The following is a 19794-nucleotide window of genomic DNA, read 5'->3' as shown; positions in this document are numbered from 1 at the left end:
AAGATGTCTGGAAGCAAAATAGCCTAAAATCTCATAATTGACCGGAGCATGAAAAAGGATGTTTTGTCCTGTAGTGTATTCTTACCCTGCTGGACATGTCGGGGTTGACAGGTCCTCACACGTGTCCTCCACCCACTCCTTCTCTCCTACAAGAATACAGAGTATTGTGTGTCATTTGAACATAAAATACCATTTTGAGAATACATAACATTTTTATTTTGCAGGAGATTTGTGGAGTTTTGTCTTTTGTGTGTTTTTGGATTTGTGTTCTAAGAATATGCTTTCAGAAAAGGTGTGTTAACAGTTGAGAAAAACTGTAATGTCTTTATCTCTAGCATAAAGAAAATACTAAAGATCAACTCAGGAATTCAACTAACAGCAGCAGCATCTGAGAAATGTTTAAGTGGCTCTGCAGCCGGAACCGCAATCCGGCTGTAAATACACCGATGACCCAATCTGTTACTAAGCCCCATCCTGCCTGAGAGATCCTTTTAAAGTATAAACTGTGGTTTATAATCGCAAGAGCCTCTTCAGGAACTGTGAACAAACAAAGTCTTTAAAATTCCTTAATTAGTGTTGAAATCAGACGATATGTCAGAACGAGTCTCTTTCCCATTTTTAATCAGATCTGAGTCATTTCCAACTAAATAAAAACAATAAACAGTTCCCCTGGATATGTGACATTAGCGGGTAAATGTGTACTGTTTCTTTATAGTTTCTCTTTGTGCTTGTCTCGTCTATATCGATCATCTACTCATCCTCTTTCCTGCTCTGTTCCCAGGCTGCCTAGTCCTAATGTCTTTTCCTAATCCTTGACCTCGATGGAAAACTCCGCGTTCATCACAAACAAGCCTATTATATCCTTTCCCTTAGTAAAGGATGCTCAGTGTATCCTCTGCTAAAGGAGATAAGAAAGATTTCATGATTCCTTTATTTGCAATTTTTATGTTCGAAAACGAAATTGTGTTTCTTACATCCACCACTCAGAAATTCAGTGCAAAACAATTGGTGAAAACTATAAAGTAATTAACTTATAATTAAGAGCACTAATAAATAAGCTAAAAGTACGCTAAAAATAGAATAGAATAAATAGTTAATTTAAAAATGTAAAATATTATTAAAGGAACAGTCTCTTTAGTGCAGTTCACATACTCTGATTGAGCAGTCTGATTGCTGTGGGAAAGAAGCTGTTTAGCAGCCGAGTAGTCCTTGATTTCATACTTCTGTATCTTCTCCCGGACTGCAGCAGTGTGAACATGCCATGTGAGGGATGAGTGGAGTCCTTTATGATGCCGTTTGCTCTGCGCGTGCAGCGCTCGGTGTAGATGTCCTGCAGACGCGGCAATGAGGCACCAATGATTTTTTCAGCAGATCTCACTATCCTGTTCAGTTTGTGTTTCTCCTCTGCTGTGCTGTTACCAAACCAGGAAGAGCTGCAGTAACTGGAGATGGTGCCGGTGACCAGTCCTCCTGAAGTCAACCACCATCTCCTTGGTCTTATTGGTGTTGAGGGCAAGGTTGTGGGTTTTGCACCACGCCGTCAGCCGCTCCACCTCTTCTCTGTAGGCCGACTCATCGCTGTTGGTGATGAGGCAGGCAACTGTGGTATCGTCGGCGAACGTTATGATGTGTTTGGTGTTGAAACTAGCAGAACAGTCATGCTCAAGGGCTCAGTACACACCCTTGTGGTGATCCTGTGCTCACTGTGGTCGTCTTTGATGTTACGCTACCTACTCTGACTGTCTACCGTCTCTCTGTCAAAAAGTCCAACATCCATCTGCACATGCCAGGATCCACACCCAGCAACAACAACTTTTCAATGAGCAACATTTGACAATGAGCAACACTTTTGAAAGGAAGCAATGAAGCTCCTTTCCTTAACATTTAGAGGATTCAAACAGCTCTCATCACGGCGGCCACTCAGATACTTCCGGGTCATTAGGAAGCGTCCTAAGAGAAAAAGACTTTTCGACCATAGCCCGAAACTCACCGTGGCAGACATGTTTGTAGTTTACGCAGCAGTCGCCTGCAGACAAACAGTCGTCGGAGCAGTGGCATCTGCTCTGCGTCAGCCTCTTCTCTCCACAGCGCAGCTTGGTGCACTCCCACTGCTGGGCTGAAGTGAAATATTATAGAGTTAGTGTTCGCTCTATTCAACCGAGAGTGAATTGTATTGTAGCATCAGAAATGTTCCAGCTATCCTGGGAGATGTTCATTGTTACAAAAGCAGTGTCTCACTGGGGACAGTGCAGGTGTCGTGGTAGTCGTAGCAGCAGCTGTTGCTGGCGATACAGTTGTTGTCACATCTGCAGCCGGGGACGTCGCCGTCGTAGGGCTCGTAGCATCGATTCCTGCAGGACGTGTGGGCGACGACTGGAACTGGAAGACAGGACAGCACCGTTTTTAATGTTTTATTCTTGGCAGCTTGACTACAAATCATCCACACGTGAGTGATGAATACAATGCTGAAGTGCCTTACACTTGTATTCTTTCTACCAGCCAGCAGGGGGCGACTCCTCTGGTTGCTAAAAGAAGTCTGATTGTATAGAAGTCTATGAGAAAATGAGCCTATACTTCTCACTTGATTTATTACCTCAGTAAACATTGTAAACATGTAAACAAGTCAGCTTTGACTCAGCACCTTGATGTGTGTATCATGAGCAGAAAAGAATGAGATTGAGGTTTATAATCACAAAATAGTCTTGTCAGCTCCTTAGTCATTCAAAATGGTTTTGCTATGCAGAGCCAAATAAAACTCCTTGCCTTGTGTGGAAACAGACGGTTCCTCGTATGAGTCATCACTTCCTCAGGCCCACCAGAAAAATGCTCTAATACGCTTGGGGATTAATCTTTGAGTGCGTTCTTCTATGCCCTCAATGGCTTCATCTGACGCTGTGCTTAGTAACCAGTTGACGAACATGCACGGCCGATGACGATGATTGAGCATGCCACTCACCTCTATTACATTTGATGAGGGAATGTTAGGTCCTCATTGAAGGTGACGTTATCTCTAAAGAATGTTGTTCATCAGGACATTTCCTCTCTGATTACAGTAGAGACGCACCGATCCAACTTTTCCTGATACCGATGCCTGGGCTTTGGGTATCAGCCGATACTGAGTACCGATCCGATACCAGTGTCTAATTAATCAGCTGTATGCCTTCCTGCCTTTGGCTTTCCATGTAAGGACAAGGAGGTGTGCTCTCCTTGCCTTACGTTTCCCAGAACAGAGCCATACCGCCAAATATATATTACTGCAAATGGAAATAATGTTTTTCTTGGACTAAAGGAGTCCTGACTGAACTTATACACCGATCAGCCATAACATTAAGACCAATGAGAGGTGAAGTGAATAACATTGATTATCTTGTTACCATGGCACCTGGCAGTGGGGGGATATATTAGACAGCAAGTGAACATTTTGAACTTTGAACTTTGTGTTGGAAGCAGAAAAAGTGGGCCAGCGTAAGGATGTGAGCGACTTTGACAACAAGGGCCAGATAGTGATGGCTAGACGACTGGGTCAGAGCATCTCCAGAACTGCAGCTCTTATGGGATGTTCCCGGTCTGCAGTGGTCAGGACCTACCAAAAGTGGTCCAAGGATGGAAAACCGGGGAACCGGCGACAGGGTCCGACCCGAGGCTCATTGATGCACGTGGGGAGCGAAGGCTGGCCCGTGTTGTCTAATCCAATAGAAGAGCTACTGGAGCTCAAACTGCTGAAAAAGTTAATGCTGGTTCCGATAGAAAGGTGTCAGAACACACAGTGTATCACAGTCTGTTGCGTATTAACTGACTTCTCCTCGTGTCAGCACGGCCGCTCTGGCTTCCTCCCACAGTCCATAGACGTGCAGGTTAACTGCCGACTCTAAATTGCCAGTAAGTGTGAATGTGAGCGTGAATGGCGGCCTGGCGAGTACCCTCTAAGGATCAGTTATAGATAATGGATGCATGGATGGATTCTGTGTGTCCCTCCACCTTTTAAGCTGACCATTACTTGGCCTTCGAGGTGTTCAGAGCGGTCCTGGAAGTGCGGAGCTTTCCCAGAAACTACGCAGAGAAAACTCAACAATGTGTGAGGTAACAGAAAGCAACTGGCTTCAATTAACAATGTTGCCGTGTTAGACGTCTTGACCATTTTTGTAAAACAACCCAGATAATTTGAAATGTAAATTAGACTTTCAGTGGTTAAGTGGTGTAATTATGAGAGGGAGTGAAGAGGGGAGATACGTAGCAGACAGATGACATGTGGAAAACTGCTTCTCACGTTAATGAAAATGTTTGTGTGCAGAGACATTTATGCATGTGTGTGTCTGACAGTACCTTTGTTTCTACATTTTTGCAAGTCCAGTCCAAGACCAAGTCCAAGACCGAGGATTAAGGTCACAATCGATACAGCCAAGACGCCGATCTGTAAAACACAAACAACAGATTTCCTCAGAGTGTGTGCTGACTAGGACAGTCAAAGTTTGGCCTGATTAGTTTATGTATTGTGTCAGTAGTCAGTTTTTGTGAGACTCTGGATATATGATTTAGAGCTAAAGCATCCATTTGCTTGAATTATTTGATCTTGATGTAAACACAGTTTGGAGCAATTATAATTTGAGTTTCCAGGACTTTGATTTGCAAAATAACTCAATAAATACATCTAATATCGTCATTTCCAGTAACACACATTGGAAGCAGATTGTTTTCACATCTGTGCACATTTTAATAGGCCTGATTTCTGGTGGAAAGATCACTCAATGATCAGTTAATAAAAACAATCCCACCCTGATGGAAAACATGGATTGACTGTCCTGAAGACTGCAGATAGATCTGCAGTGCGTACTGTGAACTTATGAGACAATGTATATGTGAAATTTACCATACCGTTCATACCAAGGTAGCAATGGCATCAATATCTCTGGATGTTTGGGATAATTGCTGATAAGCCTGCATTAAACTGCTTCATTACGCCAATATAAATTGCCAAAATTTAGTGTAAGTTTGGAGCGTTATTTGACCTCCTTCATGACAAGCTAGTATTTTTCTGACTTCTTTTGGGATATTTTTCTGACTTTTTTCAATGCTCCGCAGTGAGTAACGTTATTGTCTCTGACCAGGTGCCGGTGTCTCCCTGTTCACTCCGGCTGCGGTAGGAGACGATAACGTTTCTCTTCCTGCTTCAGCCCCGGAGGCTGAGGCAGGAAAAGCCAACACTAGGATCAGCATTGATTCATGGAGAGACCTTCGTCTGGTCAGCTAACATTACTGCCAAGCAGCTGAAATATAGAGTGATATTGTGGTTTTAGCTGACGTGTGTCGCCTCACTCGTTCATGTCTATTTAGAGTGAGCAGGCGCGACCTCGACGCTGACTTCCTTTGAGTTAACGGCCACAGGTGTCGCTTTTAACAAGAATTTCTGAAAGTTACAAATATTACCTTTAACTTCTCCACTGAAGTTACGGCACTTCCAGAGTTATTTTAACCCTAACCACGATCTTTTTCTACCTAACTAGGTAGTTTGTTGTCTAATCCTAAACAAGTCAATCTTCTCCTAAGCCTAACTAAGTAGTTTTATTGTGAAAAGACTGGAGCGTGTTGCTGGACATTCGTAGGAAAACGCACTTAAAATATGAAAGTCGTGCTGAGCATCATGAAAAAAAAAGGAAATTTGTGTCTATGTACACAAATCGAATGGATTTAATTTCGTGACTATTTCACAAACTGCCGTGAGACTGTGTTGGATATCCAATGAAAAAGAGAGAAGTGCTCTCAGCAAAACCTCCGTGGACAAGTAAAAAACTATATCTACCCAAAGCACATCTTGTACTCAATTAAACTCCTGAACTTATAAAAAACAAACGTAAAAAAGCCTCTGAGCGTTGCATCGTGGCCTTCCCCATTAATCCATCAATTCAGAACCAAAGCCAATACTCACAATAATCTTCTTTTTGTGCATCTCCTTCACCAAACCCATGGCTCACAACAATCTCACAGCTCACAGACAGAAAAGACAGATGACAGACAGATAGAGAGAAACACATTCCTCTATTTGTGGAACAAAGGGAGATACCGTATCGCAGCAGTGACCTCTGGACTAGGTTTGAGCAACAGATAAGTAACTGATTGCCCCAACGCAGAGACAACCTCACGTTTCTGTGTTTCAAACAACAGATGGCGATGCTTTTGACAGCTTTCAACTCCATAAACTCACCTGATAGACTCGACATGAGAAGGTAGCGACTGTGGTTAATAATTAGTAGAGACCTTGAATACACTTCCCAGCAAATAGAGATTCAAACTGCCAATGAAAGACGGTCTCATTGCTTTTAATATATCAATAAGAGCTGATAACATGGAAATATTTATTGGTTTATTTGACAGGTATCAAGATTAACTGCTGCAGCTGGAACAGATAATGGACTATTAATGATGCCGAGATGATGTTGACTGCCAGTAACTGTGCATTAGCTGTATCAAAGGAGACTGGATGGTACCATTTATTTCAGTGTCATCAGAAACCTTGAGCTTGAGACTCATTGAGAACATTCTGATTATATTTTGAATAATAGGGTTGTCAAAGTTAATGATAACGCGTTATTAAATTTGTTTTAACTGACATTAAGTGAGAAATCTGTTTTGGGTTTACCATGTTATGATTTGAGCATATTTTTTTATGTTAAATGCAGTACCTGTGAGGGTTTCTGGAGAATATTTTGTCATTGTTTTGTGTTGTTAATTGATTTCCAATAATAAATATATACTTACATTTGTATAAAGCAGCATATTTGCCCACTCCCATGTTGATATGAGTATTAAATACCTGCAAACTCTCTACTAAATTGCCAAATTTGAAGGACATAAAAGCGAAAAAAAAAAATGTTTTTAAAAGGATTAGCAGCCCCTTACACACCTACAATGATGACCTGTGACTTATGACAGATACACACCCTGTCTCCACGGCTCCTCGAGCCCCACCACATGCCTTCAGTTACAAATTTACCAGCAGTATGCCACCATTCCCTCGCTGAGCAGTACACGATGCACTGGACTGCATGCTTTGCATTGTACAGTCTTGTCCTGTTTGGCTCATCCACATGGCCAAATTTGTCATCGTTTTGTATTGTTGATTGATTTACAATAATAAATATATACGTACATTTGCAAACAAGATGGTGACGACCAAAACCAAGATGGCGACGTCCAAAAAACAAGATGGCGACCGAGATGGCGACGGCCAAAAACAAAGATGGCGACGGCCAAAATGCTGAACTTCAAAACCATAGTTCACAAACCAGAAGGGTGACGTTGACGCTACATCCATTTCCTACAGTCTATGTTCCTTTCTGAGCTGAGTCAGCAGGTTCAGGAAGCAAGTCCCCCGTCACGTCTTCCCTCGTTACAGAATCTGATTCACGCAATCCGTCAGTGACCCACCTGTCTACAGAATATTACAATCCGTCAGTGACTCACCTGTCTACAGAATATTACAATCCGTCAGTGACTCACCTGTCTACAGAATATTACAATCCGTCAGTGACTCACCTGTCTACAGAATATTACAATCCGTCAGTGAATCACCTGTCTACAGAATATTACAATCCGTCAGTGACTCACCTATATACAGAATATTACAATCCGTCAGTGAATCACCTGTCTACAGAATATTACAATCCGTCAGTGAATCACCTATATACAGAATATTACAATCCGTCAGTGACTCACCTATATACAGAATATTACAATCCGTCAGTGACTCACCTATATACAGAATATTACAATCCGTCAGTGAATCACCTATATACAGAATATTACAATCCGTCAGTGAATCACCTGTCTACAGAATATTACAGTTGGAAACGTTAGTCTGTTTGCGGTGCGGTGGTGACGTCCCTTGTTACTTTAATGATCCACAGGAAAGGGGTTTTTCCAAATTGGTTCCACAAAGTTGGAAGAAAACTGTAACGTCTAAAATATCATATCAATATTTTCCTTCACTTGAAATAAGGGGCCAAACGGCCTTCAGCCTAAAAGCATTTAGGCACGAAGTGTTCGGCGTGCGTGATAGTCTGCTGCTTTTATAAGGACTAATCACTAGTAATGTTTTGTGACTGTATCACAGTACTTTGCGAAGAGTTCTAGTTTATTACCTCTGCTTTTTTGTCATTTATAGGTGTTTTTTCTACAAGCTCAAATGTTTCCGCTCTACTGTTTGATCTTAAATTGACCGTATAAAAAGGATTATTACAATGAGACGTACACAGTTCTGACTGTCATCACATAAAAAAGTTGGATTTCGACATAAATGTTGCCTCCACTCATGTGGTGCTGATTAACAAAGACATTTCAAAGGCGATTACGTCCCCAAATCTGTTAAGTCTGGCATATTTGTTGCATACTTGCTTGAAAATGTTAAAATATGACTGTGTTGTTGAATAGAAGGTTATTAGAGAGAACTGAATATATCATATTGAGGAACCCAGTGTATTCGAGTAACAGTCAATCACGCAGCTGCGGTTAGCCAAGACATTCAATCTAATAGAAAACACATGCTCCTTCACAAACATATAATTCACACTGCAACATTTGTTTTTGAGCAGAGTTCAAGTTGTATTTGGGCAACCACAGAAACTCTGCAGACGTTGATGAAAGAAAACAGAACACACAGATCTGATTTTATTTACTTTGTTTCGCAGCAAACCAAACCTCACTGCGGCTTCACTTTGGCTGCAGAAGCAGTGATTATTCAGCGAAATGATGAAGAAGTCAAGTCCAGTCAAGTTTTCCAGTTCTCTACAGCTTTTATTTGAAAGACTACAGGAATAAACATGGCTTCATCTACCAAGCTCTCGAGTCATTTTATTGATTATTTTTCTCTGTTCTACTGATTACCTCGATAGCTAGCTATGTTAACTCATCAGTGTGACGTTACTAAAGTAAATACCAAACGTGAAAAAATACAGGCTCTGACTGCTTTTATCTGTGTAGAGTTAAAAGTGTGAATGCAGGAAGTCGATAATAAGGAGATGAGGTGACAAACTGTCGGTGATCTCCCGATTAAAGGAAACATCTTTTGTTGTACAGCCTGGCTCTTATATTTGTAGTTTTAGCTGTCTTTAGAACCAATGATTCTGCAGGCAGCAAAAGATGATGACCAAATTTTATGAACCCCTGTGTTGTGGTCTGGCTGCATCTCCGCAACAAAGCTACCGAGTATGAAAATAAGATTTTTAAAAAAGAAAAAAGATTTTTCCTTTAAGGTAAACATCAGATTTGTCACCTCCTTGAAAACAAAAAGAAAGAAAGCACTACATCAGCGATCTATTTCTATCTTATTACAGTAAACGGGGCCAGGTCTTTTACACTGGATTAATACTGTAACACTATGTGCTGTTATTATTATTATGATGCTACGTAATAAATATGACAAGTTGTATACAAATATACACCTAGATGATCAGAGGAGAGAGAGAGAGAGATGAGAGGGAGGAGGATGTGGAAACAGACAGAAAATAGTTGCAGTTGGTGTGCGTGTTTTGTGGATTTGTTCATGTGTGCACCAGAGTTAGAAATTAACTATTTTCTATTATGTTTTGTCAGGGAAAATGTCGTTGAACTTGTATGCTGGCTTCCATTTGCACCATTTAGTCTTAGTCACCGCTGGAAACAGTCATGAGTACCTACGGGCTATAGTATATTTATTTGTGTAATATGTTTATGTTTAAACCGTTTCTAGTACAACACAGTCTCACAGAAAGTTCGTAAAAAATAGTCAGTGAATTGAATCAATTTGATTTGTGTACATCGACACGAAATTTCCTTTTCTTCATGACACTCAGCCCGACTTTCAACAATGTATGTTTACTTTCTGCAATGTATTTTTCATGCATTTTCCTACGAATGTCCAGCAACACGTGACGGACGTGTCAAAGATCACGGTTTGGGTTAAAATAACACCGGAAGTACGGAAGTTATGTGACAAATTAATCAATTTTTGACTTGTGGTTTCACACGGGACACAAACAGCGGCTCCCCGACCTCCTCGTCACACTGTGTTCGCCGCTCATTATTCTTCCCGGTTCACAATTACATCCGAACTGATTTCATGCTGACCATCACGAAAAAAAGATTCTATTTACACAAATCAATACATCAAATTTTGTGTCTATTTCACGAACTGCTGTGCGACTGGGCTGTCTAGTAATATAGAGATAAAAATAGAGATATTCATAATTGTGAAGGACGTATTTAATGCCACATACTTTATAAACTTCTGAAGGTCTCTGGATACTTTCTGACCTTGGTGTACACATGTCGAGAATCTGCTACATCTTTATATATATCATGTTGTTTTAAAGGAAAAGTTTGACCTTTTGGATTAAACAAACTAAATATAACATGTGGTAACACTTCATTTTACAGGTCCACAGTAATTTGGTGATAATTAGCAAGTAAGTACGTTATTTAATAATTATATGCTAAAATAGCAATAGAGTTTTTTTAAGACATTTAAAACAAGTTATTTGCTAATTATTATCTATTTACCAGTAGACGTGGAAATAAAGCATATTAATTAACTTTGTAATCTTTTCCTGGAAATGAATTAAATAAATTACCAGCTATTGGGGAAAAATAGTGAAATATAATTATTAAATAATGTTTATAATAAAGTAATTATAGATATATTTTGAGGTAAATATTGGGGTAATTTGGCAGTAATTCTAAAGAAATTTCAAATAGGTTACCTGCTAATTATCACCTAGTTACCATGTCATTTGCAGACCTGTAAAATGAAGTGTTACCCAACATGGACAGTGGTATCAATGTTGTTCAATGGAAGAAAGAGAATAAGAGTATTTCCAAAAATGTCAAACTATTCCTTTGCAGAACCATGCCAGCAGTGTTGCATGTTTTAGCCCATTCATTACAATTTACTGACTATTTTGGCAAACCATGCTGTAGAGTTTTCAGTAGTTTTGAATGTATTTTTCCAACTTTTCAGGGAGGCTTCTTCTTATTTCCAGACAGCATGAAAGGTTGCTGTAGTTTGAGAAGTCCTCTCAATGAAAATAACAAGACTGATCAGCTGATACAAGTCATGCTAGTCTCAAGAGTCTTTTATAAGTAAGAAAAGGTACATTAAAACATATTTAAAATCTACAGCATGCAGTGGATGGGCAGTAGGGTTATAAAGAATATATTGTTTATAGTTACGGAGCAAAAAAAGACTCCAGTATAGTCCTTTATGTGTGCACGAGGATGTACTGTATGAACTCTATTTAAGAAATATGTAGATGTGGAGAAAGTCCCCCATCCTGCATCATTCCTGTGTTAGCTGATTCCTTCTCAGATCTTTGGGGATAGTATTGAATATTCCTCTTCTAATCTTCCAAACTACTACTTGCCAAACTATTCTTTTAATCTTTTCAATTTTCAAAAAAAATGTGTTCGCTTTTTCCAAGCACTTCTGGGGGCAGTTCCTCAGGAGCGGAACAACGACACGCCGGCTGTCCAGCGAGCATGCAGTGAAAATACAGGACTTCTACAAAGGGCTACATCCTGTATCTGTGTGTGCGTGTGTGTGTGTGTGTGTGTGTGTCTGTCTCTCTGTGCGTCTAGTCGTCACCCTCGAAGGTGTTCAGGTAGGTTTTGAGGCTCAGCGTGCTGCTGTAGGTGAGGTTGGTAGACCGGTAGAGGTCCAGGCCCGTCAGGATCTCCACGTCTCGGACTCGGGCCGTGTGGTGCTTCAGCAGGTCTTCCACCCACTGCGACTCTTCCTCTGCACTCTGCAGAGACACACAGACAGGAAGTGGTTATCCACTGTGGATAAAATCATCATTTATGTTTCATTTGCTGTTTTCATGCAAGCAATGAATGTAGACGTGAGGGATGGAATGAAATGCTGAAAACAAGGAAGTAATGATTTATTATTGTTTGGGCCGTCAGAGTTAATAATAACACGTTAACGGAAATTTATTTTAACGCCACTAATTTCTTCAACACATTAACGCAATCGAACTTTCAGAGGTTGTAGCGGGCTCAGTTTTAAAACTAGAGTGACGATGTTGGTATCATATGAAACTAGAAAAAACCTGATGAATCCATTGTCATACTAGGAGGTTAAATAACGCTCCGAACTTAAGCTAAATGGGCATGGGCATTTTCAAAGGGGTCCCTTGACCTCTGACCTCCAGATATTTGAATGTTTGAGGGCTTCTGTCCAAAAAAATGTCAGAAAAATGTCCAAAATCTTTTTTTTTTCTTTTTTTAAAATCTGAAAAAAAATTCTGAAAAAAAAACAAAAAACAAAAACTAAATAATAATCAGAATAAAGTCAGAATAATACTAGCTTGTCATGAAGGAGGTCAAATAACTCTCTAAACTGACACTAAATTTTGGCGAGGAAAAACTGTCATGTCCATTTTCAAACGGGTCCCTTGACCTCTGACCTCCAGATGTGTGAATGTAAATGGGTTCTCTGGGTACCCACGAGTCTCCCCTTTACAGACATGCCCACTTTATGATCATCACATGCAGTTTGAGGCAAGTCATAGTTAAGTCAGCACACTGACACACTGACAGCTGTTGTTGCCTGTTGGGCTGCCATGTTATGATTGGAGCTTAGAAGGGTTAAAATAAATGTTAAATAAACGCCTGCAGCTATGGGAGTAGTGTGTGATGTTATATTAACCTTTAGTCCACAGAACAGGTTCCCGTAACTGACGGCAGCAGGTCTGTTTATTCACCCATCATTCGTCAGATCAAACAAGTATGCAGCCGCTTATGATTAAGCGTTTACGACATTTATACATTTTTCTCAATCTCACATCATTATAAACTGAATCTCTTTGAGTTTTTTAAGCTATTGTTTTATAAGCATATAAAAAAAAAACACGCTGGGCTCTGGGAGCCAGCAATGAGCATAGATATGATTTAATCAATATCTGTTTGTTGCCGCCTTCAATTGTCAGTTCTGGACTGTGTGTTGGACAAAACAACCAACTTCAAGACATCAGTTTGAGCTCTGAGGCCTTATTTCTTTTTACATTTCACTAATTTATTGAAAGAATTATTGATAAAGAAAATGTAGCCCTCAAATCATAATTGAATATTAGAGAGCCACACGTCTCTCTTTTAGAAACAACCCACATTTGGATTTATGTTTTAAGTATAACAAAATATAGTTAGAAAAATATTAGAAACATGTGTTATTCTATGACAAAGTTATCTGTTACCATGGTAACTGTATGGACCAATAGCGGCTGCTGGCTGATTATTTCGGCCACGATTGACGCCGTCTCCCAGCGCAACTTGTGTTTTGTGTTTTAATAGATCTATATTGTGTGTGTGTGTGTGTGTGTGTGTGTGTGCGCACCATGCACTGTATCCTGTGTAATTCACATTTAATGATTACTGTTTACTGTTGGGAAAATATAACATCCACACCCTGACGCAAATGATGATTACCTGTCTAATGAACGTTTAATTGCGCTGCTTGGCACGACTTCACATGTTTCCAACGTGCTTAGCTCCCAGCGTTAATTAGCACCAAAAGTGCGGCACTATTTAAGGATCCAAAGTTAAACGTTATGGAAAAGTTTCACAATCTAAAACCTCCGAATGAATGATACAACATGTGGATGAGCTTTGCACTGTTTACTGTCCACACAAACAGACTACTGGGCGCCTGGGTTAACTCAGTTCGTAGAGCGGGCGTCCATGTATTAAGGCTTGGTCCTGACCGCGGCGGCCCGGGTTCGAATCCGGGCCCTTTCCGCATCCACTCTCTCTCTCCCCCCTTTCAAGACTCTATCCACTGTCCTGTCAATAAAAATGGAAAATGCCCCCAAAAAAATAACTTTAAAAAAAACAAAACAGACTACTACAGATTACAGTAAATTGTCTTGTGTAATCGTACCTGAGGGATAGATTTTCCAAAGTGTTTCCATCCTTTACTGGATGTGTAGTGTTTACCACGCTGGATTTAATATGTGAGGGTTCAGGTCGTATCCACGCTGACCCTCCAACGTTTTATACTTCATCGTTTTGGCTCGCTGTGGTTTGATTTGATACAGAATGGATATGACATCACGTTAATCAGACTACAAGGATTAAAGCGGTAACTTCCTTCTACCTCCGCATAGACTCAACTAAACAAATATACTGGAAAAACAAAGTTCGGAAACTTGTGTTTGGTGGATTATTTCTCTGTTGTATCAATGCTAATGGTCATTGTATTTTACATCGTTGGAAAGCCTGTTTATTTACCTTCGCAATGATGTCCAACTTGTAAGGATCATGTATTTGTGGGATGAGCAGCACAGCTGGTTATGTGGGTAGCGCCCAAGAAAAATTTGCCAAAATGCTCTGCCAATGGTAAACAGTGTATTCTCATAAGGCTACCAGGAAGCCTGCAATGACTGCCCTTCACCGTCAGGCCCGTTTGCGCTGGTGTCGACAACACAGACAATGGAACCTGAACATGTGGGGGAATGTCATGTTCAGTGATGAGTCCAGGTTCTGTCTGCCAAAGTTGGATGGCGGGGTCAAAGTATGGAGACGACGTGGAGAACGCTCTGCTGATTGTTGAACCGATGGAGTAACAGCTTTTGGTGGGGCAGTGTCATGGTGTGGGGCGGCATCTCCCTCACTGGCAAAACAAGGCTTGTCATCATTGAAGGCCATCTCAATGCAGGGAGATATCGGGATGAGATTCTGCAGCCAGTGGCGATCCCATATCTCCATAATCTGGGACCTAACTTCATCCTCCAAGAAACAACGCTCGCCCCCACAGAGCCAGGGTTATCACAGACTACCTCCACAATGTGGGAGTAGAGAGAATGGAACGGCCTGCCAAGAGTCCAGACCTCAACCCAATTCAACATGTAGGATCAGCTTGGGAGTGCTGTACGTGTTAGAGTGACCAACACAACCACGCTTGCTGACCTGCAACGAATCCTGGTTGAGGAATGGAACACCATCCCACAGCAACGTGTGACCCGGTTGGTGACCAGCATGAGGAGGAGGTGCCAGGCTGTTGTGACTGCGTATGAATCTTCCACCGCTACTGAGGCTCCTGACGGTGTATTAAATTAATAAAGTGTAAAATAGCCAATATGTCTTGTTTGTTCCTTGTTACTGATAGAGAGTTCAATCATCCAATCCACCAAACAACTCAAAACAAGAGTCAACACCAACAGGAGAATACACTGTTTACCATTGGCAGAGCATTTTGGCAAATTTTTCTTGGGCGCTACCCACATAATCATGATCCTTACAAGTTGGACATCATTGCGAAGGTAAATAAACAGGCTTTCCAACGATGTAAAATACAATGCCAATTAGCATTGTAACAACAGAGAAATAATCGACCAAACACAAGTTTCCGAACTTTGTTTTTCCAGTTTATATTGAGTCTGGCTTTAAAAAAATTATTTTAAAATCGTAAATTAAAGAAATCCCGATACATAGATGAATTGATTTTTTCTCCCACCCCTATTTAATACCAGCCTTATTTTACAAAATAATCTTAACTGAAGGTTCATTTACTTGTTTCAGATGCATCTCATGGCCTTCATCAGGTTGAAAAATACATCATAAATTACCCTTTAATTAACGTTTAATTGCAATTGTTTACATGCAGTCAAATGAGTTGATGTTCTGCTTGATGCCCGACGGCGACCGCAGAGATAAAACAAGATGAAACGAGACAAATTGCTTCTCACCAACGGTTCATATCAACGCGGTCTCTGAGTCATGTCATCAAGGTTATTGCCCGCTTAAATGTTGCCTGCGAGCACTTAAAGTGAGTAATCATTTTACTGTTGTTTTTAATGCATGATGACAGACAAACAAATGAGGGGAAAGAGAGAGCAACTAGTTTATTTATACTCTCAATAAATCATATGAGCTAATGCACGAATTGTTGTAACTGTTCTGGACCGATGACACTAAAGCGGTAAATGAGTGACTGAGCAAAAGGTCACAGTGTTTAGTGAACAATAACCCATCACGAGATCAACAAGCTGAGGTGAAAGGTGAGCGTGTAATGCTACAGGTGTCAGAACATTTCAGCCTTTCCTCACAGTTTTACAGGGTAATATTACTTTTGACTTTTTGTGGCAAACATATGCTTTTCATGGGATATTTTATCGTGAATGAAACAAGACTTTCTCTACTCAAATATTCCGTTTTGATCATGTTTGGGGGAAAAAATTACAATGGAGCTGGAAACATGTTGAAAATGTGCTGCATTTGGTCTGCAAAGATCATAAGACTTTAACAAATAAAGTTTATTGTTATTACTCTGCATCATTGGCCTTCCATTGGTACCAACCATGTCATGCTAGGTTGTCGCCAAGGAGGCTAAATAAACGCTCTAAACTTACGCTAAATTTTCACGATGAAAAACTGTCATGGGCTTGAGTTTGCCATGTTATGATTTGGGCATATTCTTTATGATAAATGCAGTACCTGTGGGGGTTTCTTTTGTGTTGTGATTGATTTCCAATAATAAATATATACATACATTTGCATAAAGCAGCATATTTGCCCACTCCCATGTTGATAAGAGTATTAAATACTTGACAAATCTCCCTTTAAGGTACATTTTTAACTGAAAAAAAAGTGCAATTCATTTGTGATTAATCATGATTAACTATGGACAATCTCATTAATCTTGATTAAATATTTTAATCGATTGACAGCACTAGTGCAAAGACCTCACTGCTTCATCTGTACCAAAAACAGTGTGCAGCACAACCTCCCTCTCTCTCTCTCTCTCTCTCTCTCTCTCTCACACACTGAAGTGTGAAGAATTGTCTTGCAATGACATGTTCTCCAATTAAAACTGGCTTCATCATTTCCCGCATCATCACCCAAACAACTTGTGTACTAGCCATAACCGCAAAGTTTACTTCAAGCAAAACAACTCCTGGAAACAGCCACTTAGACACATTGTTCTTCCAAGTTACGAAGTCAAATTAGAAGCACATTTCTCCATCGTTTCTGGAAACATTGTTTTGTAATATCGGTTAAACCTGGGCGTCACTAACAATGACCTATTCATAATGTGGCACATAGACCACATTGACCACATCTAATGCACTTGCTGCACATATTCCTTGAACTGAAAGTTCATAATGTAACGTTGCAGTGACGAGTTAACATTTAATATTAATGATGTGTACATTGATTCCCAGAACTACAAATAGTCTCACACAAGAAGTAGGCATGCACGTAAAAGCCTTTCCTTCCAGTTACTGCTGTTACTTCATAGCACCAACAACAGCTAATGCAGGCTTATGTCTGTGTTCCTCACTGTGATGGAGGATCCATAAAAGTTTTTTAGGTTGATCACTATATAGTGATGCAGGAATGAGTCCTAAAACCCAGGAATGAGTTTAGCACTTCGGTTCCCTCATCTGTAAGTCAATGGGTTTAAGGTCTGTGGTTAACACAAGCTGAAGAGACTTTAACGTTTTGTTCTACGACATAAAATGCATCAATTTATATCACACTCATGAATTTTGAAGTTTTTACCTGTCTTAAAGGCACTGTTTGTAACTTCTTACAAATCGGGACGGTGTCCCATGTGTGCTCGCGTGTGGCTACGCTGTTCTAACACAAACTACACGGAAGCACCAAAACCGCAAAGTTATATCTAGTGAAGCCCGTCTTGCAAAACAGTGTCAACTCTTCCTGCTCCGGCCTCCCGACCGCGGCCAGAAAACACTTTGGAGCTTTGGTCTCCAGGGCCGGAGTCTCTGCTCCTCTGCTACTCTGCCTGCTTGCCTTCACTCACACACCGCGCTCGTTCTCACTCGCTCCACCTCTCACGTGCATGCGCGCACACTACACACTGCAGAAGACGGGAGTCTGAAGCAGGAAACACTAGGATCAGCATTGATTCATGGAGAGACCTTCATCTGGTCAGCTAACATTACTGCCAAGCAGGTGAATTATAGAGTGATATTGTGGTTTTAGAATGGCCATAATGTTTACTCTTTAATCTTCGCGCCACATTAACGTCCGATGTGAAGCAATTACGTCATGGCGCAATCTCCTGGAAGGTCAAGTCTGTTCAATTTCTGTGCTTCAACATCACGAGAGTTGAAAGAAATTCAGCTAAAAAGCTAAGAAAACTAAACTGAAACAAATTTCTGTTCATTTCTTTCTATCGTTTCAGTTTAGTTTTTCTTAAAGAATATAGTTTTTATTTTCATTTTAGTTTCAGTTTTAGTTTACGATAAAAACCCTTAAATCATGCCACAAAACTCCAAAGCCAGACTTGAATCAGGGACGTTTCAGTTCGTGAGATGAATATTTATATTAAAAACTCGATGGGCTTGATTCTCTACAGCGAGCCTGCTCAATCAGCCTCTCTGAATGGAAAATCTGATACAACTGGAAAGTTTGTGTTGTGATGACTTTAACCTGATTTACCAGGATGACGGAGCTGATCTTGAGACAATGAGGTTGCATGAGAGCAACCAAGGGTTGAAAACAACTGGGCCTTTTGTTTTTGTTTTGTTTTGTTGTGTTGTAATCTGTTGATATCTGCTGTGTCACTGTGACCTATGACTGCATGGGAACGTGTCAAAGAGCCTCAAACAAAAGCTCAAAGAACAGAGTGACATTTGACAAAATGTTTTTCCAGACACCCACACACCTTGTAAAGGTCCCGTCTTGCCTGCACGTCACCATGAATGGAAAACACATGGCAGCGGTTGTATTTATCTTTACGAGCATCTAATGGTATCTAATGTGGGCGAGACGGATAGGACAGGTTAGTTTGCTTCAGTTTGAGCTGTTTCTGTCGGTGTCCTGATCACTACCTCACAAGGGACCTTTAAAGGGCGAGTTCTTTTGTTTACAAATGGAAACGCCCCACTCAGTTAGCAAAAAGCAGTGACATAAGTTACCAAAAGTGAGCTAATAAATAAGGTTATGAATAATGTGAGTCAACGCTAGCTGTACTAAGTTTGGAAATTAGACAAAAGTGCGCATGACTCACATGGCTCACCGCTTAACCCCTCCAAAGGTTTTGCCCTTTTGAACTAATTAAGAATTAGTCCATCGAGCGTAGTGTAGCTTGTTATTAGCTCACCTTCCTTAAGTTCAGAGTGGCCAACATTTTAAAAATTTTGGGCTCCCTGGACTTCTAACCCCAAAATGCACAACTAGACCACACTGTCAACCATCATACCAAATTTGAAGTTCCTAAGTTAAATAGTTTCCGAGTTCTGCTCCGGGAACGAAAGTGTGACACGAGAACGGACGAACGGACGAACAGACAGATGGACGGAAGGACGGACACGCGGAGCGCTAGACTACGTCGTCACGGGGGTATAAAAACTGAAAGGGTTAGTTCAGATCAAATCTATATCTGTTTAGAATTTTTTTACCTCGCAATCAGACCGCCCTTTTTGACGGGGGACTGAAGCCGTTATATCGCTCTCTTTAAAGCCACCAAACTCCATTCACATAAACAGTCATTTTCCCTCTCACAAAAAAGGGGAGTAGCTCGTCTACTGCTGCATCCATCGGTTAGTTAGTTTGTGTTATCATGTGACTTTCTGATCTGAACTAACGTGGCGTCCACAGCAGTACGTTGCTTTAGCTTCCTGCTGGTACTCCTGTCTGCTTCTCCAAACTGGGAGCACGCCGACCGCCATCTAAGTTACTGTATTAATACACTGACTATAAGGATGTATATACATGTAGCAGCGTCATCATGCGGAAACCTACGTCAGGTCACGACGAGGGAAAAAGGTTTTGGAAGGGCTTGAAGGGAAAACAGGATTTTGA

At 40.7% G+C, this 19794-nt stretch overlaps 2 protein-coding genes and 1 long non-coding RNA gene across 4 annotated transcripts in view; all 3 read right to left on the bottom strand.

The window, feature by feature from the left end:
- The window catches only part of LOC141755038 (venom phosphodiesterase 1), a 49472-nt gene extending 43392 nt beyond the window's left edge, over window positions 1-6080 (bottom strand). Inside the window, exons 1-5 of the mRNA XM_074614595.1 lie at window positions 5924-6080; window positions 4324-4411; window positions 2239-2379; window positions 1991-2116; window positions 86-146 (exon numbers count right to left, since the gene is read on the bottom strand). Of these exons, the coding sequence (XP_074470696.1) occupies window positions 86-146; window positions 1991-2116; window positions 2239-2379; window positions 4324-4411; window positions 5924-5962 (455 nt within the window). The 5' untranslated portion in view covers window positions 5963-6080. The remainder of the gene's footprint in view (window positions 1-85; window positions 147-1990; window positions 2117-2238; window positions 2380-4323; window positions 4412-5923) is intronic.
- Window positions 6081-8766: 2686 nt separating this feature from the next.
- The window catches only part of enpp2l (ectonucleotide pyrophosphatase/phosphodiesterase 2-like), a 47743-nt gene continuing 36715 nt past the window's right edge, over window positions 8767-19794 (bottom strand). For both annotated transcript variants that reach the window (XM_074612462.1, XM_074612461.1), the window contains exon 25: window positions 8767-11771. In XM_074612462.1, the coding sequence (XP_074468563.1) occupies window positions 11601-11771 (171 nt within the window). In that variant the 3' untranslated portion in view covers window positions 8767-11600. The remainder of the gene's footprint in view (window positions 11772-19794) is intronic.
- Window positions 12268-18489, bottom strand: LOC141753881 (uncharacterized). Its single transcript, XR_012590538.1, has 2 exons — window positions 14853-18489; window positions 12268-14591 (listed from the first exon to the last, which is right to left on the bottom strand). It is a non-coding gene; the product is annotated as an uncharacterized LOC141753881 (long non-coding RNA).

Source organism: Sebastes fasciatus, chromosome 17 (assembly GCF_043250625.1).
Source record: "Sebastes fasciatus isolate fSebFas1 chromosome 17, fSebFas1.pri, whole genome shotgun sequence".
Classification (NCBI taxonomy): Eukaryota; Metazoa; Chordata; class Actinopteri; order Perciformes; family Sebastidae; genus Sebastes; species Sebastes fasciatus.
The sequence above is the reverse complement of the archived record's forward strand: the minus strand, read 5'-3'. Positions and strand labels throughout refer to the sequence as shown.